This window comes from Anguilla rostrata, chromosome 16 (genome assembly GCF_018555375.3).
Source record: "Anguilla rostrata isolate EN2019 chromosome 16, ASM1855537v3, whole genome shotgun sequence".
NCBI classification, from domain to species: domain Eukaryota; kingdom Metazoa; phylum Chordata; class Actinopteri; order Anguilliformes; family Anguillidae; genus Anguilla; species Anguilla rostrata.
In genome coordinates, this window is record NC_057948.1 from 31,703,814 (window position 1) to 31,726,849 (window position 23,036).

At 51.7% G+C, this 23,036-nt stretch overlaps 1 protein-coding gene across 1 annotated transcript in view; it reads left to right on the top strand.

Annotated features, from left to right (window-relative positions):
- The window catches only part of LOC135242642 (chromodomain-helicase-DNA-binding protein 9-like), an 81,773-nt gene that overhangs the window by 48,844 nt on the left and 9,893 nt on the right, over positions 1 to 23,036 (top strand). Inside the window, exons 13-32 of the mRNA XM_064313796.1 lie at positions 1,816 to 1,992; positions 4,190 to 4,333; positions 5,256 to 5,511; positions 7,793 to 8,003; positions 8,512 to 8,541; positions 8,771 to 8,971; positions 9,220 to 9,286; positions 10,385 to 10,507; positions 11,164 to 11,346; positions 11,644 to 11,754; positions 11,961 to 12,160; positions 13,685 to 13,884; positions 14,902 to 15,061; positions 17,738 to 17,827; positions 18,872 to 18,975; positions 19,401 to 19,518; positions 20,558 to 20,615; positions 21,012 to 21,060; positions 21,864 to 22,092; positions 22,212 to 22,417. Coding sequence (XP_064169866.1) covers positions 1,816 to 1,992; positions 4,190 to 4,333; positions 5,256 to 5,511; positions 7,793 to 8,003; positions 8,512 to 8,541; positions 8,771 to 8,971; positions 9,220 to 9,286; positions 10,385 to 10,507; positions 11,164 to 11,346; positions 11,644 to 11,754; positions 11,961 to 12,160; positions 13,685 to 13,884; positions 14,902 to 15,061; positions 17,738 to 17,827; positions 18,872 to 18,975; positions 19,401 to 19,518; positions 20,558 to 20,615; positions 21,012 to 21,060; positions 21,864 to 22,092; positions 22,212 to 22,417 — 2,917 coding nt within the window. The remainder of the gene's footprint in view (positions 1 to 1,815; positions 1,993 to 4,189; positions 4,334 to 5,255; positions 5,512 to 7,792; positions 8,004 to 8,511; positions 8,542 to 8,770; positions 8,972 to 9,219; positions 9,287 to 10,384; positions 10,508 to 11,163; positions 11,347 to 11,643; positions 11,755 to 11,960; positions 12,161 to 13,684; positions 13,885 to 14,901; positions 15,062 to 17,737; positions 17,828 to 18,871; positions 18,976 to 19,400; positions 19,519 to 20,557; positions 20,616 to 21,011; positions 21,061 to 21,863; positions 22,093 to 22,211; positions 22,418 to 23,036) is intronic.

Sequence of the window (23,036 nt, forward strand, 5' to 3'; positions counted from 1 at the left end):
GAGGGGGGGGGCTGGGGGGAGTGAGAGAGGGGGGAGAGACCGGGAGGGAAATTCGGCAGGCAGACGCCTGAGGTGTGTGATCGGGGGGCTCGGGCGAACACGCACGCTGTGATCTGTCCCGACAGCGACGGCGTGTGAGCGTACGCAAATAGACAGCGCAGGAAAGAGCAGCAGCCACCCGGCTGGATCAGAGCAGAGCTGTCTGAGCAGAGCTGTCAGCGCTGGTCCTCCAGGGCTGCCTCTGACAGCTCCGCCTGCTCCGAAACCACCGAAGAAGAGTCTCGTTTCACAGCAGCGCTATCGATCGCCTGGGTGAACCAGCCCCTGCACCGGGCCCACTGGATTAGCCCGTCCACACGTCGTACAGATCAGTGAATCTGCGTGGCCTGACATCCAGCAGTACGATTGGAGAGTCAGGGGGGGATTGGGAGGAGCTTGTACCGTACCGCTTTCTCGTGGTAACGAAGCTTAGTTGCGATTAATGTAAAGCCATTTCCTGGGATTTGCCGTTTTCCATTATTGAGTGCTGTAATTGTCGGCGTTCGTGCAGAACAGAGTTAATGAAGCAGCTGAAGCTGCACACTGCTGCATGCTGTCAGATCGAATGCTGCAGCAGCGCCTGTGGTCCCAAGTGTTGACCTCATCCTGTTTATTCAGGCTGTTCTCTGTCTGACCAATCGCGTGTGAGATAGGAGCTCTGATTGCAGTGTGTGATGGGGCTCTGATTGGTGTGTGTGATGGGGCTCTGATTGGTGTGTGTGATGGGGCTCTGATGGTGTGTGTGTGTAAGGGAGGGGTTCTGATTGGTGTGTGTGTGAGGGAGGAACTCTGATTGGTGTGTGTGATGGGGCTCTGATGGTGTGTGTGATGTGGTTCTGATGGTGTGTGTGTAAGGGAGGGGTTCTGATGGTGTGTGTGAGGGAACTGATGGTGTGTGAGGGGCTCTGATGGTGTTGGTAGGAGGAGCTCTGATTGGTGTGTGTGATGCGGCTCTGATGGTGTGTGTGTAAGGGAGCGGCTCTGATTGGTGTGTGTGATGGGGCTCTGATGGTGTGTGTGTAAGGGAGGAGCTCTGATTGGTGTGTGTGTAAGGAAGGAGCTCTGATTGGTGTGTGTGGGTAAGGGAGGAGCTCTGATTGGTGTGTGTGGGTAAGGGAGGAGCTCTGATTGGTGTGCGTGATGGGGCTCTGATGGTGTGTGTGTGTAAGGGAGGAGCTCTGATTGGTGTGTGTGTGTAAGGGAGGAGCTCTGATTGGTGTGTGTGATGGGGCTCTGATTGGTGTGTGTGTAAGGGAGGAGCTCTGATTGGTGTGTGTGTGTAAGGGAGGAGCTCTGATTGGTGTGTGTGATGGGGCTCTGATGGTGTGTGTGTGTAAGGGAGGAGCTCTGATTGGTGTGTGTGATGGGGCTCTGATGGTGTGTGTGTGTAAGGGAGGAGCTCTGATTGGTGTGTGTGTGTAAAGGGAGGGGCTCTGATTGGTGTGTGTGTGAGGGAGGAGCTCTGATTGGTGTGTGTGTAAGGGAGGAGCTCTGATTGGTGTGTGTGTAAGGGAGGAGCTCTGATTGGTGTGTGTGTAGGAGGAGCTCTGATTGGTGTGTGTGAGGGCTTGATGGTGTGTGTGTAAGGAGGAGCTCTGATTGTGTGTGTGATGGGGCTCTGATGGTGTGTGGTGAAGGGAGGAGCTCTGATGGTGTGTGATGGGGCTCTGATGGTGTGTGTGTGTAAGGGAGGAGCTCTGATTGGTGTGTGTGATGGGGCTCTGATGGTGTGTGTGTGTAAGGGAGGAGCTCTGATTGGTGTGCTCTTCTCTACAGGGACGCCCGATCCACGGAGCCTACAAGTTCCAGGCCGTCATCACCACCTTCGAGATGATCCTGGGCGGCTGCCCCGAGCTGAACGCCATCGAGTGGCGCTGCGTGATCATCGACGAGGCGCACCGCCTCAAGAACAAGAACTGCAAGCTGCTGGAGGGCTTCAAGCTGATGAGCCTGGTAGGGCCGCCCGCAGGGAGCGCGCTCAGTCCAAACCTCGGCCCCTCCGTCTCACCCGCGCCCCGATCACAGCGCCGAGTCCTCTCCCACCCAAACACCGGCCGCGCTCCTTCAGATCTCTGTAACTGCTTCATTTTGGAGGAAGTCACTGTTGAGGTTTTTCGTGTCACTTCCTTTTTTTTGAGAAGCTTGCAGCGTTTCGATGTCTTTTCTGGGGCTCCTGCGTAAAAATTGCTGTTGCTGGATCTGGTGAGGCGGGCGTCCGCACACGCTGGTCGGTGAGCGTCCGCACACGCTGGTTGGTGAGCGTCCGCACACGCTGGTCGGTGAGCGCGTTCGCCCGGCCCCTCGCTACGCGGTAAAGCAGGTGTCAGCGGCGTGACTGCAGTCTCGCCGCGGTGATCAGCGGTGCGCCGGTGGGGAGAGGGGAGAGGGGAGGGGGGAGGGGCCTGTCGTGCTAGCGCCGCGGCGTGTCGTGTAGCGATGCGCTCCGCGGCCCGTCCCCCCCGGCAACCCCACAGGAAGTGCGTTCTGACACGCCGGCTGCGCCCCTTCGCCCGTCTCTTAGCTGCTTTTAATATTCACGCAAATTGCACTTCCTGCAGGAAGTTCTTACAGAAGGTGGCATAAATGCATGAATCACAGCTCTTGAAATGCAGCAGTAGGCAACGCGAGCGTTGGATTTTTACATTTATAAAGTGGAATATACAAACACGTTGCTGAATAAGGTTAGGCGTTATTGACGGGTGAGGAAAGGAATATATAAAATAGTAAGTATCCCACTCCTTACTCTGTCTACCTGTCAATATATTAAATACGGTGCATAAGTGGAATTAAGAGCTTCCATAGGTGAGGTCATCAGCGACTGTCCCAGTGTGTTTGACACTGTGCAGTGTTTCTGGAGAGCCTTTGGTAATATAGAGCATATACTAAAGGTGCTCCACTGATGCATTAGTCCGCCTGATAGCACTATTTGTCTTCGCTTAATGGTTCTCTGCCGAACTTGTGGAGAATTAAGTGTCGTGTCAATATCAGAGCCACTCTTCATGGTATTATTGCAATTGAATATTAAAAAATTGTCATATATTAAAAAAAGAAGTTGTCATCAATATAGATAGCTGAAAGTGAACAGGGATTTTAAATGGTCAGATCATAATCAAGGCAATCAGAGAGACACGTAGTTTGTGGTTAATGTCTCTGGCTTTTTCAAATCAGCCGAATGAATCTATTGTGCGTAAAATGAGCTGATAATTCCTCGGTTTTTTTTTGTCAGCGGTCGTGTCTCGTCGCGATCGATGGTGCGATGTTCCGACCCGCCTGCCTCTCTCTCTGTCTGTGCCTCCCCATACCACAGGTGGGACACGCAGCATGTCTAGTCTATCCAATGAGCTCATCTTGTATTTTCCTCTCTGAAAAGTGTGAGGAATAGGTGAAACTTTAATGAGGTGTGCAGCCTTTTAGCAGTGACAGCTGCGTGTGTCAGGGTGCGGGGCGAGAGGCTGGAGTAAACCGGTTCCCCTCCTGTCATTTCTCAGGCCTGCCTCCACTGCTATTGACAGGCTGCCTGATTTCATTGCTCAGCCTGCGCTCTGGCTGCTGTAAACGAGATCCTGTTCCTGTGTGGCCCGCCCGGTTAAAGGATTAAAAATGAATGGATGCGAATATGACGACGGCAACGTCGCGCGTTCGAACGCTAACAAGGCAGGCGGCCATTCCGAATGAAGGATGCCCCCCCACCGCCTGCTTCAGATCCCCTTCACGCCCCTGAGGACGCGTTTGACAAAGAGCTTTCCAATAAGATATTTCAGCACCTAGAAGTGTGCAGCATCGGCTGTCCTGCAAGCCATAAAGCACCTCTCATGTTTCTCTCTCTCTCTCTCCCTCCCTCTCCCTTTCTCACCCCTCTCTCTCTACCTCTCCCTCGCTCCTCACGTTTCTTTCCCCCTCCATCCCTCTCCCTCTCCCTTTCTCCTCCCTCTCTCTCTACCTCTCCCTCGCTTCTCACGTCTCTTTCCCCCTCCATCCCTCTCCCTCTCTCTCCCTCCCTCTCCCTCTCTCCCCTTCTCTCTCTCCCCCTCCCTCTCTCTCTCTCTCTCTCTTCCTCCCTTTCTCTCTTTCCCTCTCCCATCCCTCTCCCTCTCCCCCCTCTCTCTCTCTCTCTCTCCTCCCTCTCTCCCTCTCTCTCTCCCTCTCCCAGGAGCACAAGGTGCTGTTGACGGGCACTCCCCTGCAGAACACGGTGGAGGAGCTCTTCAGCCTGCTCCACTTCCTGGAGCCGTCCCGCTTCCCCTCGGAGAACACCTTCCTCCAGGAGTTTGGGGACCTGAAGACCGAGGAGCAGGTACGAGCGCCGCCCGCCGTACCCGCCGCTGCGCGCGGGACCTCCGTCGGCGCGGTGACGTGAAGGATGTGCTCAGTTTTAAGCGTGGCTGTGCGCAAACTGCCACCTCCATGTGGGCTGGGCTGTAGCTGTCAGTGGGGAAAAAACATGATAATTAATTATATAAATCAAGATTGTTATATAATACAGTTATAGAGTCTGTTCCTGTGCTCTGCTCCTTCCTGCTGCTCCTCAGTCAGCCTGCAGGTGGCGCAGGAGGTCCTCTCGGTGTGTATGCAGTTCTGTAGGGCGAGAGCAGCTTTCCAACTAGGTCACGCTGACTCTTGGCAGGGCACTAGAACTAAATGCACCTGCATATCGCTGATGTTTGGGGTTTCAGGAGACCCAGTTACCCATGAGCCATTCTGTCTTTAGTGGTTTTTACACAGTTTGCTTCCAGCGACCTGTGGACAGAATGCAAAGGCAGGCTCGCGTTCGGTGACGCGTTCAGTGAGAAACTTCCCTGTTTGTTTTCTGCGGTTTTTGGAAAGCTGTTTCCTCTCGATGAGCGCCCCGCGTCTCACACCTCCTCTGGTTACTGTCTCGCCCCTCCTGCACACTGCTCTGCTGGCAGCCATTTGGATTTTAACACCATAGTCGGGAGGCTCCCGGGTCCTCGCTGTTGAAAGCCGCAGTGCAGAGTTTCCAAGCTTTCTTTAGGAAAGAAGCACTCAGAGTGGCCATTCTGGCTCAGTTCAGGCAGTACTTAGTTCAATCAAAACACTTTAATTATCCTTCAGACTCCTTTATCCTTTTAAATAAATATGGGAATTGTACTACTACTACAAAACCAGACTGTTACTACTTCTAATAGTGCTGATATTAATACTGGTGGTAATAGTTGAGTTAGAAGATGGTATGATAGATAAACGTGTGTCCTCAGGTCCAGAAGCTCCAGGCCATACTGAAGCCCATGATGCTCAGGAGGCTGAAGGAGGACGTGGAGAAGAAGCTTGCCCCCAAAGAGGAGACCATCGTGGAGGTGGAGCTCACCAACATCCAGAAGAAGTACTACCGCGCCATCCTGGAGAAGAACTTCTCCTTCCTGGCCAAGGGAGCGGGCCAGGCCAACGTGCCCAACCTGGTCAACACCATGATGGAGCTGCGCAAGTGCTGTAACCACCCCTACCTCATCAAAGGTACTGAACATTACTGAACACTACTGTAACCACCCTTACCTCATCAAAGGTACTGAACACTACTGAACACTACTGTAACCACCCTTACCTCATCAAAGGTACTGAACACTACTGTAACCACCCTTACCTCATCAAAGGTACTGAACACTACTGTAACCACCCCTACCTCATCAAAGGTACTGAACATTACTGAACACTACTGCAACCACCCCTACCTCATCAAAGGTACTGAACACTACTGAACACTACTGTAACCACCCTTACCTCATCAAAGGTACTGAACACTACTGAACACTACTGTAACCACCCTACCTCATCAAAGGTACTGAACACTACTGAACACTACTGTAACCACCCTTACCTCATCAAAGGTATGAACACTACTGAACCACTACCTCTCAAGGTACTGAACACTACTGTAAGCACCCTACCTCATCAAAGGTACTGAACACTACTGAACACTACTGTAACCACCCTTACCTCATCAAAGGTACTGAACACTACTGTAACCACCCTTACCTCATCAAAGGTACTGAACACCACTGAACACTACTGTAACCACCCCTACCTCATCAAAGGTACTGAACACTACTGTAACCACCCCTACCTCATCAAAGGTACTGAACATTACTGAACACTACTGTAACCACCCCTACCTCATCAAAGGTACTGAACACTACTGAACACTACTGTAACCACCCTTACCTCATCAAAGGTACTGAACACTACTGTAACCACCCCTACCTCATCAAAGGTACTGAACACTACTGTAACCACCCCTACCTCATCAAAGGTACTCAACACTACTGAACACTACTGCAACTTCCCCTACCTCATCAAAGGTACAGTCCCTCACAGTCACAGTTCCTAACCTCATCAAAGGGACCGTGTCACATGGTCACAGTCCCTAACCTCATCAGAGGTACTCTCCTTCAAATATTTAACTTACTCCATGAGTTGCCTGCTTTGTCAACTCAAATCATTTATCTATGATATACATTCTCTTAGTCACAGGCAACTGGTCCTGGCACATTACAGAGGTGGCACGGGCTCCATGGGTTACAGTAATGCGTGTCTTAGTGGAACATAAAGAACCAGCCAGTCAGCTGTCTGTCCAATGCCCTCTGTACACACATACCACCCCTGGCACAGGAAAGCAGCTCTCTTCCTCTCCAGACGGACTGTGGAAACTGTGCTTTACCTGTGCTGAAGCTACATGCACAGTTATGAGACTCTGTGCTTTACCTGTGCTGAAGCTCTGCTGTAGCTACATGCACAGTTATGAGACTCTGTGCTTTATCAGTGCTGGAACTACATGCACAGTTGTGAGACTCTGTGCTGTATGCAGCCTGGCCCCTGATGCGGCCGCAGTGCTGATCGCTCCTGATCACATGCGCATATCGCAGCCCTGTAAACATCACGCAGCGGTTTCCTGTTGTGCGTCGCACCGCTGACCCACTTCACGTTATTTAATACGCGGCGTTGCGTCAGAGGGATTAATGCGCATTCCCTGCAGCCCGCACACGCTAACCGGCTAAACCAGCTTCAGCTCCGTGTCACGTTTAATCAGAGGGGGGTGAAGGCCTGGGTTCCTATTCCCCCCCCTTGGCCCCGTCTCCCCCCGCAGCTTCAGCTGCGCCCTGAGCCAGGCTGCACTCTTTGACCCCCCCCCCCCCCCTTCCTTCTTGCGTCACCCTTTGGTGCCAAATGATCGCCATCCGGCTCACTCTCCCCTCCCCCAACCCACTTCTCTCAAACCGCTCTCTCTGCTGCACGTGCTCAGTGCTGCTGGCTGGGTGTGACAGGGGCCTGGGTCGACCTCCACTGCCAAAGGATCGCCATCCGACACGCTCACTACCCCCCACCCCAATACCCCTCTCCCTGCTGCACGCGCTCAGTTCTGCTGGCCGTTTGTGATCGTTAAAATGATTGCTCTCCGTCTTGTAACGCTCCCTCTCAGACGGCTCTCAGCTCTCTGATTTGACGGCTCTCTCTGCGCCGTAAGCCTGTCATGTTGACGTCTTGTTCGGCTGTGAAACTAGGCCACACATCCAGCTGGAAGACGGTTATGTTGACTGTCGAGTTTGCTGGTTTGTTTGTTCAGGCGGTATGTGGATCCTAACACAGGGATTTGAAAGTAAAGCACAAACGGGGTGAGCTTTTCCTGCGTGAGGGAAGTCATAGAAGGAAGTGAAGGGCCGGTATGGAGGTCATGTGGTTGTGGTCTTGAGTAGTGCTGATTGGCTCCGTCCCCCCCGTCTCCTGTCCCGCGGTCTCGTAGGGGCGGAGGAGAAGATCCTGGAGGACTTTCGGGAGGTGTACAGCCCTTGCGCCCCGGACTTCCACCTGCAGGCCATGGTGCAGTCCGCGGGCAAGCTGGTCCTCATCGACAAGCTGCTGCCCAAGATGAAGGCCGGGGGCCACAAGGTGCTCATCTTCTCCCAGATGGTGCGCTGCCTGGACATCCTGGAGGACTTCCTCATTCAGAGAAGGTAACGCTCGGCCGAAAAAGCGCCCCTGGATGAGGGCGTCTGATCTAACCCGTCCGTGCTCTCTGAGCACCGGGTCTGGCAGTGTTTTAACTTCACAGGCTTCCGCCTTTCATTCCTTTCTTCCCCTGCAGTTTTCTCCAGTCTTTCTTTGGCATGAATGAAAAAAAGACATGTAAGCAACTGTGTGGGGCGGGGGGAGGGGGGGTCAGGGATCAATCCACATTCCTACAGAGCTCATTCAGATATTTACTAATATGTGCTGTTCCACAGGTATCTTTATGTTTATGAGAGGATTGACAGGCAGGTGTGTGTGTGTGCCACAAGTATCTCTATGAGAGGATTGATGGGCGTGTGTGTGTGTGTGTGTGTGTGCGTGCGTGCGTGCGTGTGTGCGCCACAGGTATCTCTATGAGAGGATTGACAGGCAGGTGTGTGTGTGTGTGACACAGGTATCTCTACGAGAGGATTGACGGGCATGTGTGTGCGTGTGTGTGTGTGTGTGACACAGGTATCTTTATGAGAGGATTGATGGGCGTGTGTGTGTGTGTGTGTGTGTGTGACACAGGTATCTCTATGAGAGGATTGATGGGCGTGTGTGTGTGTGTGTGTCACAGGTATCTCTATGAGAGGATTGACAGGTGGTGTGTGTGTGTGTGTGTGTCACAGGTATCTCTATGAGAGGATTGACGGGTGGTGTGGGGGGAGACCTGCGCCAGGCTCATGAGATGCAGCAGTGGGCCGGATTCCGCGTTCAGGTCTGCAGAGAGCCGAGGAACCTGCAGGCGACACCGCTTACGATACCGCTTCCTGCTCTGCACGCGGGCGGGGGGGCTGGGCATCAACCTGACCGCCGCCGACACCTGCATCATCTTCGACTCGGACTGGAACCCGCAGAACGACCTGCAGGTGAGCGCTTCTGTGGCTCCGCCTCCGTGGCTCCGCCCCCGTGACTCCGCCCCCATGACTCCGCCCCCATGACTCTGCCTTCGTGGCTCCGCCCCCGTGGCTAAGCCTCCATGACTCCACCCCTGTGACTCCGCCTCCGTGACTCGCGCACAGCAGGGGAAATGCTCCGTGTGAAACTCACAGCCCTGCCCCGAAACAGCAGTGCCCGCATTCCCCTCTTTCACTTTCGATTCCTCCTCCGGACACCGGGGAGGAAACGACATATGACTCATCGCATTTTAATACCTTCTCTGTGCCTTGGTCTCACAAGGCCACCTCCCCCATTCTATGATAGAGAAAACGCCATCGCTTCCATCTGTGGAAATTCACCCAGTGACGTAGCGTCAAGCTCACATTTCACAATGCTGCTCCTGATGATGAGAGAGGGGTGAGAGGGGAGCTTCCCCAGCTTCTCTGACTGGGCTGCCACCTGCTGGCCGGTCAGCTGTACTGCAGCTCAGCTGTCTGTGTCACAAGGAAAATGCTACTGGCTCTTTAGTGTGGACAGAGCACTTCCACAGAAATCTCTGATCAGCTTTAGACAGCATTCTTAAGATGTGAGCTGAGAGCAGCGTTTAGATTTTGATTGTAGATATGCAGGAATGATGAATAAGGCACTAGAAAAATAGAGGAAGGTTATCTCGAGATATGATATTATATATCTGATCAAAAGAGTGGCTTTTGGCACCAAATGTCACTTGGAGATATGAATTCATATTCCAGAGGAGCAGTCAACAGATCAAAAACTAAAATTTTTGTGGCTAAATAGTATTTTTTGTGCCTTTGTGTGTGTGTGCGTGCGTGTGCGTGTGTGTGTGTGCGTGCGCATGTGTGTGTGCACGTGTGCGTGTGTGTGTGTGCGCGTGTGTGCGTGTGTGTGTGTGTGTGTGCGTGCGTGTGTGTGTGTGCGTGTACGTGTGTGTTTGTGTGTGTGTGTTTGTGTGCGCGTGTGTGCGTGTGTGTGCGTGTGTGTGTGTGCGTGTACGTGTGTGTTTGTGTGTGTGTGTGTGTGTGTGCGTGTGTATGTGTGTGTGTGCTCGTGTGCGTGTGTGTGTGTATGTACGTGCGTGTGTACGTGTGTGTGTGTGCGCGTGTGTGTGTGTGCTCGTGCGCGTGTGTACGTGTGTGTGTGTGCGCGTGTGGTGTGTGTGGTGTGTATGTGTGCGTGTGTACGTGTGTGTGTGTGCGTGTGTTGTGTGTGTGTGCTCGTGCGTGCGTGTGTTGTGGGTGCCGTGTCGCTGTGCGTGTGTGTGCGTGTATGTAGTGCGTGTGTACGGTGTGTGTGTGTGCGTGTGTGTGTGTGTGTGTGCGCGTGCGTGCGTGTGTGTGTGTGCGCGTGCGCGTGCGTGTGTGTGTGTGCGTGTACGTGTGTGTTTGTGTGTGTGTGTTTGTGCGCGCGTGTGTGTGTGTGCTCGTGCGCGTGTGTGTGTGTGAAGGTGTACCGGCTGATCACGCGGAACTCGTACGAGCGGGAGATGTTCGACCGCGCCAGCCTGAAGCTGGGCCTGGACAAGGCCGTGCTGCAGAGCATGAGCGGGCGGGAGAGCGGCACGGGCGGGGTACGTCCCCTTTCCGGAAACCTCCGCCCACTCTTTCACACACGAATGAGCTGACCACCTCCTGTTCAGAGATCAGTACTGCAGTTTCGCCAGCACGCATCTGTACTTCAGTCTGTGGTGTGTGTGTGTGTGTGTGGGTGTGTAATATGTAAATTTTAACCAGTTTTTGTCAGAGTGGTTCAGTTTTAGAGCTGTGTGCTACACTCAGCGCAGTGCTATGTTTTAGTAGCAGCGCTTAGACCTCATTGCCCACGTGTCATTTTGACTGGCTGGCTGTGCTTTGGCTACCGTGGTTACAGTAGTGCAGTGAATGAACGGTGTGAGTGTAGCGGGTGTAGCTCGGCTAGTTTGCTAGTGAAGCACGGTAAAGGTGCGGTAAAGTGATGGTCTCATGGCAGGTTACCGTGACGATACTCTCTGGACGACACAACCCTCAAATTCAAAAATAACGATGTTGCCCTTGGCTGGGGGCCATTTCGCCTTTAGCTGACTGGTAACGCGTTTGCTTATGAAATCTTTGGATGAGTGAGAGGCCCGGGTTCGAATCCCACCTCAGGCGAGTCTGTGACTCGTTTGTTACGCAAGTAGGCGTGAGGGTTACCGTGATCCGTGTGAGAGCCGGTGTGTGTGTGTGTGTGATGGCGCTCCTGCAGCAGATCCAGCAGCAGCTCTCCAAGAAGGAGATCGAGGACCTGCTGCGCAAGGGGGCCTACGGCGCCATCATGGACGAGGAGGACGAAGGCTCCAAGTTCTGCGAGGAAGACATCGACCAGATCCTGCAGCGCCGCACCAAGACCATCACCATCGAGTCCGAGGGCAGGGGCTCCACCTTCGCCAAGGTACGCCGCCATTTCCTGTCTGAGAGTGCAGGGGGCTCGGCCCTGGCCCCGCCACAGGAACGCCTGCTTCCTTCTAACTCAGCACTTCAGTGATCAGTTAAAGCAGTTTCTGACATAGCTATAACAGGTTCTGATTTTAATGTGAAAGCCGTAGCCAGCAGACTTTATGGTTCTCCAAGGGCTAGGGCTGAGGACCACTGAAGAATCATGACTTTGTGAATGTTTTCTAGTCCAGTGCATGAATTGGAGTTTTTCAGCTACGCTCACTTGATTAAAAAAATTTTTTTTTTATTTTAGGCCAGTTTTGTGTCATCTGGAAACAGGACGGACATCTCCCTGGACGACCCCAACTTCTGGGACAAGTGGGCCAAGAAAGCAGAGATCGACGTGGCAACAGTCAATGGCAGAGTGAGTTGCTGGGCGTCTGTGTGTCAGTTGGCAGAATTAGCTCTGTTTGTCAGTTGACTGAATCAGCTCTGTGTCAGTTGGCAGATTCCACTCTGTACTGCTTGTCTGGTTCATTCTTCTTTAATAATGCATTACCCTCCTGCTGATTCAGCCTCCTCACACCTCCCCCTCCTGACTCCTCTTTCTCCTCCCCCGCCTCCCTGCAGAACAGCCTGGTCATCGACACCCCGCGGGTCCGCAAGCAGACGCGCCCCTTCAGCGCCACCAAGGACGAGCTGGCCGAGCTGTCGGAGGGCGAGAGCGACGGCGGCGGCGACAAGCCCAAACTGCGCCGCCCGCACGATCGCCTCAGCGGCTACGGACGCACCGAGTGCTTCCGCGTGGAGAAGAACCTGCTGGTGTACGGGTGAGTCACACGGGCGGGGTCTACTGACAGTGTACGGGTGAGTCACTACTGACAGTGTACGGGTGAGTCACACGGGCGGGGTCTACTGACAGTGTACGGGTGAGTCACACGGGCGGGGTCTACTGACAGTGTACGGGTGAGTCACACGGGCGGGGTCTACTGACAGTGTCCGGAGGGGTACTCTGCAGTACTGACACGCTACAGAGGGGCACTCCACTGTGCTGACACGCTCCAGAGAGACACTCAGCAGTACTGACATGCTCCAGAGAGGCACTCAGCAGTACTGACATGCTCCAGAGGGGCACTCAGCAGTACTGACACGTTTCAGAGAGGCACTCGGCAGTACTGACACGCTCCAGAGAGGCACTCAGCAGTACTGACACGCTCCAGAGAGGCACTCAGCAGTACTGACACGCTACAGAGAGGCTCTCAGCAGTACTGACACGCTACAGAGAGGCACTCGGCAGTACTGACACGCTACAGAGAGGCACTCAGCAGTACTGACACACTCCAGAGAGGCACTCAGCAGTACTGATGCACTCAGCAGCACTGACACACTCCACTGCACTGACATACTCCAGAGATGCACTCAACAGCACTGACAATTTCTGGAGACAAACTCCAGTACCCTGACACTCCACAGTCCTGAACTACTGTGACGCATGTGCTATTTATTTGCTCAGCACAAAAGAGGCCTCAGTCACTCACACACACACACACACACACACAATAAAGCACAGCTGCGTTCTTGAGGAAACTATGACAGCGACTGAAACAGCAGACGCCTTGTTCCAAGGTTTATCATTTTATGATACGCCAGAATCTTATGCCTTGCAGTGCAGTGGAGAGAAAAGGCGTAAGATTCTGGCATATCATAAAATGATAAACTTTGGAACAAGGCGTCTGCTGTTTCAGTCGCTGTCATAGTATTTACACTACAGAATGATTATGACTAACTGTAAACTGTAAAATCTACTGTAAGAACTTGTTTTTCCTTTCATCTGTCATTGGGTTGTGATAGGATGGCTATGTTATGGTAGTGTTGTGCATCTTGGTTTGCTGGGTTAAATCAGTGCTGTGTGCCGGCGTGCTGGGTTAAATCAGTGCTGTGCATCTTGGTGTGCTGGGTTAAATCAGTGCTGTGTGGTGGGTTAAATCTGTACTCTGTGTGTGTGTGTGTGTGCTGGGTTAAATCAGGGCTGTGTGTTGGTGTGCTGGGTTAAAGAGTTTACTGTGTGCTGGGTTAAATCAGTGCTGCATGTCGGTGTGCTTGGTTAAATCTTGTGCTGTGTGTCCGTGTGCTGGGTTAAATCTATCCCTTGTGCTGGGTTAAAGACGATGCTGTGTGCTGGGTTAAATCGGTGCTGCGTGTCTGTGTGCTGGGTTAAATCGGTGCTGCGCGTCTGCGTGCTGGGTTAAAGACGTCGCTGTGTGCTGGGTTAAATCGGTGCTGCGCGTCTGTGTGCTGGGTTGAATCGGTGCTGTGTGTGCCTGTGCTGGGTTAAAGACGTCGCTGTGTTCCAGGTGGGGCCGGTGGAAGGACATCCTGCTGCACGGCCGGTTCAAGCGGCCGCTGAGCGAGCGCGATGTGGAGATGATCTGCCGGGCCCTGCTGGCCTACTGCCTGGTGCATTACCGTGGCGACGACAAGATCAAGAGCTTCATGTGGGACCTGATCGCCCCTACAGAGGACGGCCGCACCCGGGAACTGCAGAACCACCTGGGTGAGTCGCTGAGGGAGGGACCAATCACAGAGCACCTGGAGTTTACTGTATCTGTGTGTGTGTGCGTGCGTGTGCGTACATGCAAGCGTCTGTGTGTGTGTGTGTGTGTGTGTCTGTGTGTGTGCATGTGTGAATGTGAGTGTTTGTGTATGCGTGTGTGTGTGTTATTGCTTGTGTGTGTGTGTGTGTGTGTGTGTGTACAGCTGTCCTTGCCTTCGTTCATCAGTGGAAATGATTGAAATAGCTTGTGTTTATTATGTTATGTTTGTTTTGAGTTATTATCGCTATATTTCATGATTATTTTCTGCTACTGGCACTGTTGTTGATTCAGTCATTAGTCACCCTTCTCTTTGTACATCACCTCTTAGTCGCCATTAATTTTAATTAAGTGTTGGATAATCATAGGAACCTATCATAGATCGTTAAGTGAGCAAAATGAGCTCTGTGTAACACTTGTAGATGGTTGAGTAGGTACATTTATTAGCAATTTGCCAGAGCTAATACATTATGCCTGCTTTTGATCAGATCAGACATTTGGAAAATGGAAAATTACACCTAATGATTGAGCATGGTCACACTGGGGTTTTTATTAAAATGCTGTTGCTCGAAATAGACATCTGCAGCACTCTCTATTTCTTGTTTCTCTATTTTATTTTCCATCTTTGTGGTCACTGATGAGTATTGCATATCGATGGAGTTAAACTGTATGCTATCTTTGAATGTCGTTGGAAAGTAAATTTTAGTTAAGCGAGGTATCGTATATCAGGTGGCAGTGGGTAATTCCTTTTGAGAAAGTATCTTATTATGTAGGTTTCTTACTTAATTTGCATGTTAGACTTAATATTTATGTTCTGGTAGTGCTTCCTAACAATAGATTAATTTGACCCACGCAGCCACAGCGTGAAATAGTGCCTGACGTCTTGATTGAAGTAATTCTGTGCTGCTTTCTTCCTGTCGTTGGGCTGGGAGCTTGCTTTAAGCCGTTCTGAACACGCTGTTCTGTCTGTCTGTCCCCAGGTCTGTCCACCCCTGTCCCCCGGGGGAGGAAGGGGAAGAAGATGAAGACTCAGGTGAGCTCCTTCGACATCCACAAGGCCGAGTGGATCAGGAAGCACAACCCCGAGCACCTGCTTCAGGACGACGGCTACAAGAAGCACCTCAAACACCACTGCAACAAGTGAGTCCCCGCCCACCCGTCCGTTTCCATGGCGATAGTCTGTGTGACTCTCTCTGCTCTCTCCCCTTTTGAACTTATCTGCTTTAAAGCAGAGCCAGCTGGTCCCTCCTCATTTAAAACTTATTTTTTTGTTCTGTTATTTTATATCTTTTGTAGGTTTTTTTTTTTTTTTCCGTCTGGCCCAGTGAAAATGCTAAACTTACTCCTTAATGGAATTTATGGAGCATGTTCAAGAGCCTGCTTATCGCATTGCCCTCTTCTGCACACTGTTACATCATTCAGTAATTAGCAGATGTTCTGAAGATTCAGAGTTCTTCCATAGTTATTCATGCTATACATTGAACATGCATAACTACCATATAACAATCATATTCACTGGATACTGTAAGCGTGGTAACAAATAAAAATGTTACAAACCAGAAATATATAACTTTTTATTAATTTACTTTATTCGTTTTAGTGAAGTTCTTCTTTGTTTATTTCATTTTTGTCAGCAGCTGTATCATCAGAGCTTCTGTAACTAAGAGAGGAAATGGTGCCTTTATCTGGGCCAGCCTCAGCAAATGAGATATTTGGAGTGAAGTCGATTGCTTCACTCCAAATCTGCATCACTTGTCATGTGGAGAACTGCAGTCTTTGTAAAATAGGCTTGTTAAAGTATAATTACTACCTCCACAGTACCGTTCCTCCTGCAGTGTACCTCTGACTTTAACAATAAGATCTGGGGCCATGCAGTTGGGCCCCAGGCAAGTCACAACCAGTACACTTTGCACTGAGGGCAACTTTGTACAGCAGCTTTTAGGGCTAATGTTTCTGCACATTAGAATTCTAGATGGGGTTTTTATTTTTTTATTTGAATTCAACTGACCTGTTTGACCTGTATAAGCAGTTTATTATAGTGTATTTTGCCTGTACCTGTACATTACAATTATTATTTATGGTTTTGGGTGGAGATGTTCTCTAGAACACAGTCACATTAAGCTTTGTGTAATTCTGTATGAGCCATTCAAATGAACCATTAAGTTTGAGCAATACTTTAAAAAGCTGAATAATACTCTGCATTTTATCCACAAAACATATCCCTAAACATTTAATCATAAAAAAACTCAGCAATAAGCAATAATGACAAATACTCCTCAAACAATATTAATTCATCAGTTTTCCATTTTTTTCTGTCTGATAAATATTACGTACTTGCACATGTTTGTATCCTCATACTTATTGTACACCAAAGTGCCATTTTTAAAATGGGATGGTTGGTAAAAGTGTTGCGCAGTATTTTTTTGTTAAAGATTGTGAGCTCTTTAAAATGGCTCCTGTCAGTGTGGCATTGGACGCCGCAGCCAGAGCTTCCACAGAAGGTTCCTCATTGTTTTCGGGGCCAGGACTGCTGAACCCGGCGTTCGGGCCGGTCCGTCGCAGGCCGGCCAAAACGCTGGCGGCTCAGCCTCTGTGCTGAGCTCGGCGTTTTTCCCCGGCGCTGGAATGTGTCCTGCGCGCGGGGGCGCGCGGCTGTGGCTGCTCACCGCGCGATTCTGCTCTAACGCAGGTCGATGAAGGGCCTTCTTCATCTGTCTGTGAGCTGCTGGAGTCCAAACGCTGTGTGGGTCTGTAGGCGTGTGGGCTGGCACCTGTTCTCTCTCGCTGATAGATGCAGCTTTGGGAAAGGGACGGGGGGGGGCATGGGGGTGTGAGTAGGCCTCGCGGCTGGCGGCATGAGACAAAGGCAGTTCACTGTGAAACACCCCCCTCTGAGTCCCGCCCCGCCCCCCTCCTCCCTCTGCACATCAGAGTGATTTAGCGCCGCGGTGACAGATACAGGAAGCAGCTGCTGTTTCCAGGGCAGCCAGGCCTCGGGGGTGAACGAGGGGGGGGGGGCTGGTTTCGGGGGGGAAGGGGGGGCCCGTGGTGTTACAAACGGGGAAAAAAAAGAAAAAGTGAAAAGGTTGCATCTGCTGTCTGAATGCAGAGTGAGCTGCAGAGCCCTGTTTGGTGTGAGAGCAGCTCCTGGGCCCTGTTTGGTGTGAGAGAGCAGCTCCTGGGCCCTGTTTGGTGTGAGAGAGCAGCTCCTGAGCCCTGTTTGGTGTGAGAGCAGCTCCTGGGCCCTGTTTGGTGTGAGAGAGCAGCTCCTGGCTGGGCCCTGTTTGGTGTGAGGGAGCAGCTCCTGACTGAGCCCTGTTTGGTGTGAGAGCAGCTCCTGGGCCCTGTTTGGTGTGAGAGCAGCTCCTGGGCCCTGTTTGGTGTGAGAGAGAAAGCTTTTATTATGTATGTATGTACAGCTATGAGAGTGCAAGCCGTCTTAGTGGCTCGGGTACCCTGGTTCAGCCTAAATGAGGATGGCTAGAATATGTTGGAATGATGTCAGATATACCCAGTATAATTACAGGGACAATACAGTGAACCAAACCTGAGTAAATATAGATGAATAAAAAAGGGTTCATAGAATATCCAGGCGTTTACACACAAGCTTTCCCGCTGCAGTAGTGGCACACAGGTCTGTGAGGGGGTGGGTACGTGTGGCCGAGCGGGGTTAGCCTTGGTCCCGGGACCTCTGGCGTTCGGCGGGCCGGACCCTGCGAGGGCGGCGGGGCGTAACAGAGTTTGGGTTTCGCCCACTCAGCGTTTGTGCGCGCCGCGCCGCTTTGTTCTGACCGCCCCCTCTCTGTTTTTGGGCAGGGTGCTGCTGCGGGTCAGAATGCTCTACTACCTGAAACAGGAAGTGATCGGAGACCAGTGCCAGAATGTTCTAGGCGGAGCGGACTCCAGGTGAGAGACCAGAGCTGAACTTTCACCTCTTTCATGTCTTTTTAAAATGTTTTTTTTTTTGTATAATCTTTGTTGGTTTGTCTTACTATTGTTAGAACATCTCTGCTTGACTGTAAGACCTGAATTGCTGGACCTTGCAAAATGGTGTCTATTAACCTTGCTTTATGATTTATTTTGCTTCTTTTTTTTTTACTCCATACATAAGTGCATACAAAAAAAACTGAATTTCTGTTTACTATTGGTCATTGTCGTGAAAATATAATTTTATCTTGTGTTTTTATTGTATTATTCATGGGTAGTATTTGGAAGTTTGTTTAGATACCAGATTTAGTTTTCTCCTAGATTCCCTGATTTTTATGATTTAATCTTGCAGATTTATTGGATGAAAAGCTGTAAAAGAAAAGACAAACTGTAATGTTTCCTAGTTTTTGTTTTCTGTACTTTGTTTTTAAGTTTACTACTGAAAGCAGTTGCTTGAAAACAACAAAACATAAAAATGTTGTAGTTACAGAACTGGTGCAGAGCAGCAGCTGATACAGCATTGCTGCCTCAGAGTGACCAAGCTGTCCGAGCATTTTAAATTTAAACTGAAAACAACGTGGCAGCTGCAGTTTATAGACCCTACAGATGTGTGTGGCAGTATCACCAGTAGGGGGCAGTAGATGTTAGCGAGAGATTTGAGGCATCCACATTGGCCCTCCCTCTGTCTCGGAGGCCAAATTTAATACTGTAGATCTGAGCGGTAGACCCTGAGTGCACCTTCCTGTCGAAGCCCTCCGAGGTGTTTATGTTTTGTTGATGCAGAGTAGCGCCTTGTAAGGGCGGAACCTTCCAGAAGCCTTCCACCGCTTGCTAAGTAGCGTAAAAGCGTCTGGCACAGGAAGGCTTTTGGCAGGAGGAAGCGTTGCCTCACTGCACAGATTTCCGTGGGGGGGAGATAATGTTCAGGAGGCCGTAAATAAGGGCTTGGGGGTTCAGCGGGAGCGGTGTTGTGGCTGGGCTGGCCTCTCTGACTTCGATCCCATCCCTTGCCCCCCCCCTCAGAGAGGTCGAGGTTTGGGTTCCTGAGCTGGACCACTCCGAACTCCCGGCCCTCTGGTGGGATGCACAGGCCGACAAGAGTCTCCTGCTGGGAGTGTACAAGCACGGTGAGAGACCACGCCTCTTCATTAGCCACGCCCCTCCGCATCAGTCACGCCTCCATATCATCCACGCCCCTCCATATCAGACGCCCCTCCACATCAGCCACGCCCCTTCACAGCAACCATCTCTCTTGCTATGTTATTAGCTGCCGAGCACATTTTCTCTCGTGGGCTGCGGTGTTTGATGAGACTAGCTCACGCCCATCAGTATCCCCGCAGTCCCCATTATATCAGTCTGGGTTCCCTAGGAAACCGCTAAATGTGATGCCTCAACTGTTCCATAAGTACAGACATACGGACTAATCTTTCCATGTCATTCGCTAAGGTTAGCACCTTTGTTTTACATGCCTAAATTAGCCTGCCCGGCTAGCTGGCCCACATTCCCTCCTGTTGTGTGAGAGAGCTTTGTGTGCTCTTTTTTGCATGCGCAGGCTATGAGAAGTACAACACCATCCGCGCGGACCCCGCCCTCTGCTTCCTAGAGCGCGTGGGGCGTCCCGACGACAAGGCCATCGCGGCCGAGCAGCGAGCCAACGACTTCATGGACGGGTACGAGACTCCGCCCTCACGCCCGCGCGCGCTTCTGTATCGCCTGAAATCCAGGCAGACCCGGAGTGTGTCAGTCCTTTTCATGAAATACACTGAAAATACACCATTTACAGATACCAAAATATGCGAATGCTTTAAAGATATCTGGAAATACATTGAAAGTTTTTTATTATAACAATTTAAAATTTGTTAAAATTTCATGCTGCTGAAGTCATCATTGAGTTTCTTTGTATTGACACTTACAAAGTAATAGGATTAATGGGTGTATTTGAAAATACTTGCATACTCTGGCTTTAACAGTATCCAGCCCAACCATAATCAGCCTTGTGCTGTATTTAAAGCATGTATCTGTGGTATGTTACTATGCACAACCACGCATTTTACTACATTCAACAGGAAAATGAGCCGTGGAGCACTTAGAAATGTATTCCAACTTTGAAGCAAACATTTACTTGATTTGTATCCGCAAAAATAAGTGAGTTGAGGTTATAAAGTAAAATGTGTTGCTCCTTAAGTCTCATAAATGTGTAAGTAATAGAAAATATATTACATGTGAATCAAAAGACATTTAAAAGCCTTTCATTGTTCCTACTTGCCTGTATTGTTTGTCAGTAGAAATGGTATTTAATATGGTTTATGAAAAAGATTTTGAGTGGAATTTTCAGGAATTGAAGTATTTTGTAAGTGTTCTCAAGGAAGAATTTGTATTGGCCAGTGTGCGGCGAAATATTTAAAACATACATGAAATGTGTTTTACATTTTTTTTCCATTTTAAAACACTCAGTTCTCCTGGCTTTTCATCCCAGTCTGAATCCTGTTGGGTTGGTTAAGCCCCATGTGCATGGCGTTTGAATACAAGGAAATAAACGCTTGAGGAACTGGATCTGCTTGAGTTACAAGTGTTTGCCCCCGCGTGCTGCCTGCATTGATCCGCTCCTCTGGGTCCGCACCCGGCTGGCGGAAGTAAATATTAACACGGGCGGCCGGGTCTCTATCTAATCCAGAGCTTGGCTCCCCTTATCTGTGTCTCCCTGCGCAGGGACGTGGACGATCCAGAATACAAGCCGGCCCCGGCTCTGCTGAAGGATGATATGGAGGTAAGGTCTGCTGATGCAGTACGAGCTAACAGGCTAACAGGCTGAGCAAAGCTATATTCACACTCTCCGCTGTAGATGATTGATTTATAGGAGAGAAGATCCTCGGTAAATGAAATAATGGATTTAAACTAGGTCTGCGTCTCTGTAGGCTTACTAAGGGGAGTTGAATGTATTCCAGTTTGTAATACATCTCACTCCTTTCAAATGATCAAGCAAATATTATTTTGTTGTATTTTTTAAATACTCAGTTGGGATTGAATGAGGAAATGTACTGTAATGATGTACAAAGCAGTGAAGTGTGCTGAATAATCAGTGTAGACACGCTCGTGTTGATCGGGCACGGTCATGTGATCAGGCATGGTCATGTAACCAAACACCCTTTTTTTCCCCTCTTAGGATGACGCCTCCTCTCCAGGGGACCTGGTCATAACAGACACTGCTGGAGGTCAGTCATATTTAATGTGCTCAACTTCATGGCCAGAATTTCGTATTTTATTTAACATCGAAGCCGTCTGGCAGTTGGAATTTAAAATAGCATTCAAAAGAGCTAAAGCCATGGAAATAGAGGAGCACGCCTGTGAGGCGCTCCTGTCCCGGGGGTGGGGGGTGTGTGCACCCCTGTCCCGGGGGTGGGGGGTGTGTGCACCCCTGTCCCGGGGGTGGGGGGTGTGTGCACCCCTGTCCCGGGGGTGGGAGGTGTGCCCCCCTGTCCCGGGGGTGGGAGGTGTGCGCCCCTGTCCCGGGGGGGGGGGATGCCCCCCTGTCCCGGGGGTGGGAGGTGTGTGCGCCCCTGTCCCGGGGGTGGGAGGTGTGCGCCCTGTCCCGGGGGTGGGAGGTGTGCGCCCCTGTCCCGGGGGTGGGGGGTGTGTGCACCTCTGTCCCGGGGGTGGGGGGTGTGCACTCCTGTCCCGGGGTGGGGGTGTGCGCACCCCTGTCCCGGGGGTGGGAGGTGTGTGCACCCCTGTCCCGGGGGTGGGAGGTGTGCCCCCCTGTCCCAGGGGTGGGGGGTGTGTACCTCTGTCCCGGGGGTGGGGGGTGTGTACCGCTGTCCCGGGGGTGGGGGGTGTGCACCCCTGTCCCGAGTGTGGGAGGTGCGCACCCCTGTCCCGGGGGTGGGAGGTGTGTGCACCCCTGTCCCGGGGGTGGGGGGTGTGTACCTCTGTCCCGGGGGTGGGAGGTGTGCACTCCTGTCCCGAGTGTGGGAGGTGCGCCCCCCTCAGCGTGACGGTGCCCTGTGTCCTGTCCCAGACGGCGGGGTGGCGATGGAGGGGGACGTGGCGTACTGGCCCCCCCCCTCCGCCCTGACGGCGCGGCTCCGGCGGCTGATCACCGCCTCGCAGCGCTACACCAAGAGCCGCCAGATCCAGCACATCCACCAGACCCAGCAGGCCGTGCTGCCGCAGCCCTGCGCCGCCTCGCCCGCCCTCAACCACTCCCTCAGCCCCAAGATGGCCGCCAAGATGGAGCGGCAGCAGAGGTGAGAGCCGCCGCGGTCCGCCCCTCCCCACCCCCCCACCCCCGTTTCAAACGTGAGCTCACTCCCCATGCCCCCCCAGCGGTCGGACTGTGCGCTCACTCCCCCCTCCCCCCCCGCAGGTGGACCCGGCGAGAAGAGGCGGACTTCTACCGCGTGGTGTCCACGTTCGGCGTGGTGTTCGACCCCGAGCTGGGCCGCTTCGACTGGACCAAGTTCCGCGCCATGGCCCGGCTGCACAAGAAGACAGACGAGAGTCTGCGCAAGTACCTGCGCACTTTTACCGCCATGTGCAGACGAGTCTGCCGCCTGCCGCCCAGAGACGGGGGTGAGCGCCGCTCTCTCACACACTTAGACTCACTCGCTCACTCTCACACACTTACACTCAACACACACACACACAGACAACACACACTCACACACATGCTCACACACACACGCACACGCACGCACGCACGCACGCACGCACGCACGCACGCACGCACACACACACACACACACTTACACTCACACACACACACACACACGCTCTCACACACACTCACACACACACTCACACACACACACTCACACACATACACACACACTCTCTCACACACTTACACTCACTCACTCACTCACACGCACGCATACACACACACACACACACACACTTACACACACACACACACACACTCACTCACTTACACACACACACACACCCACTCACTCACACTCACTCACACACACACACACACACACACTTACACTCACACACACACACACACACACGCACACATACACTCACACACACTCTCACACACACACGCACACTCTCTCACACGCACACACACACACACACACTCCAACACACACACACACACACACACGCTTACACTCACTAACACACATTCAGACACTTACACTCACACACACACACACACACACACTTACACTCACTCACACTC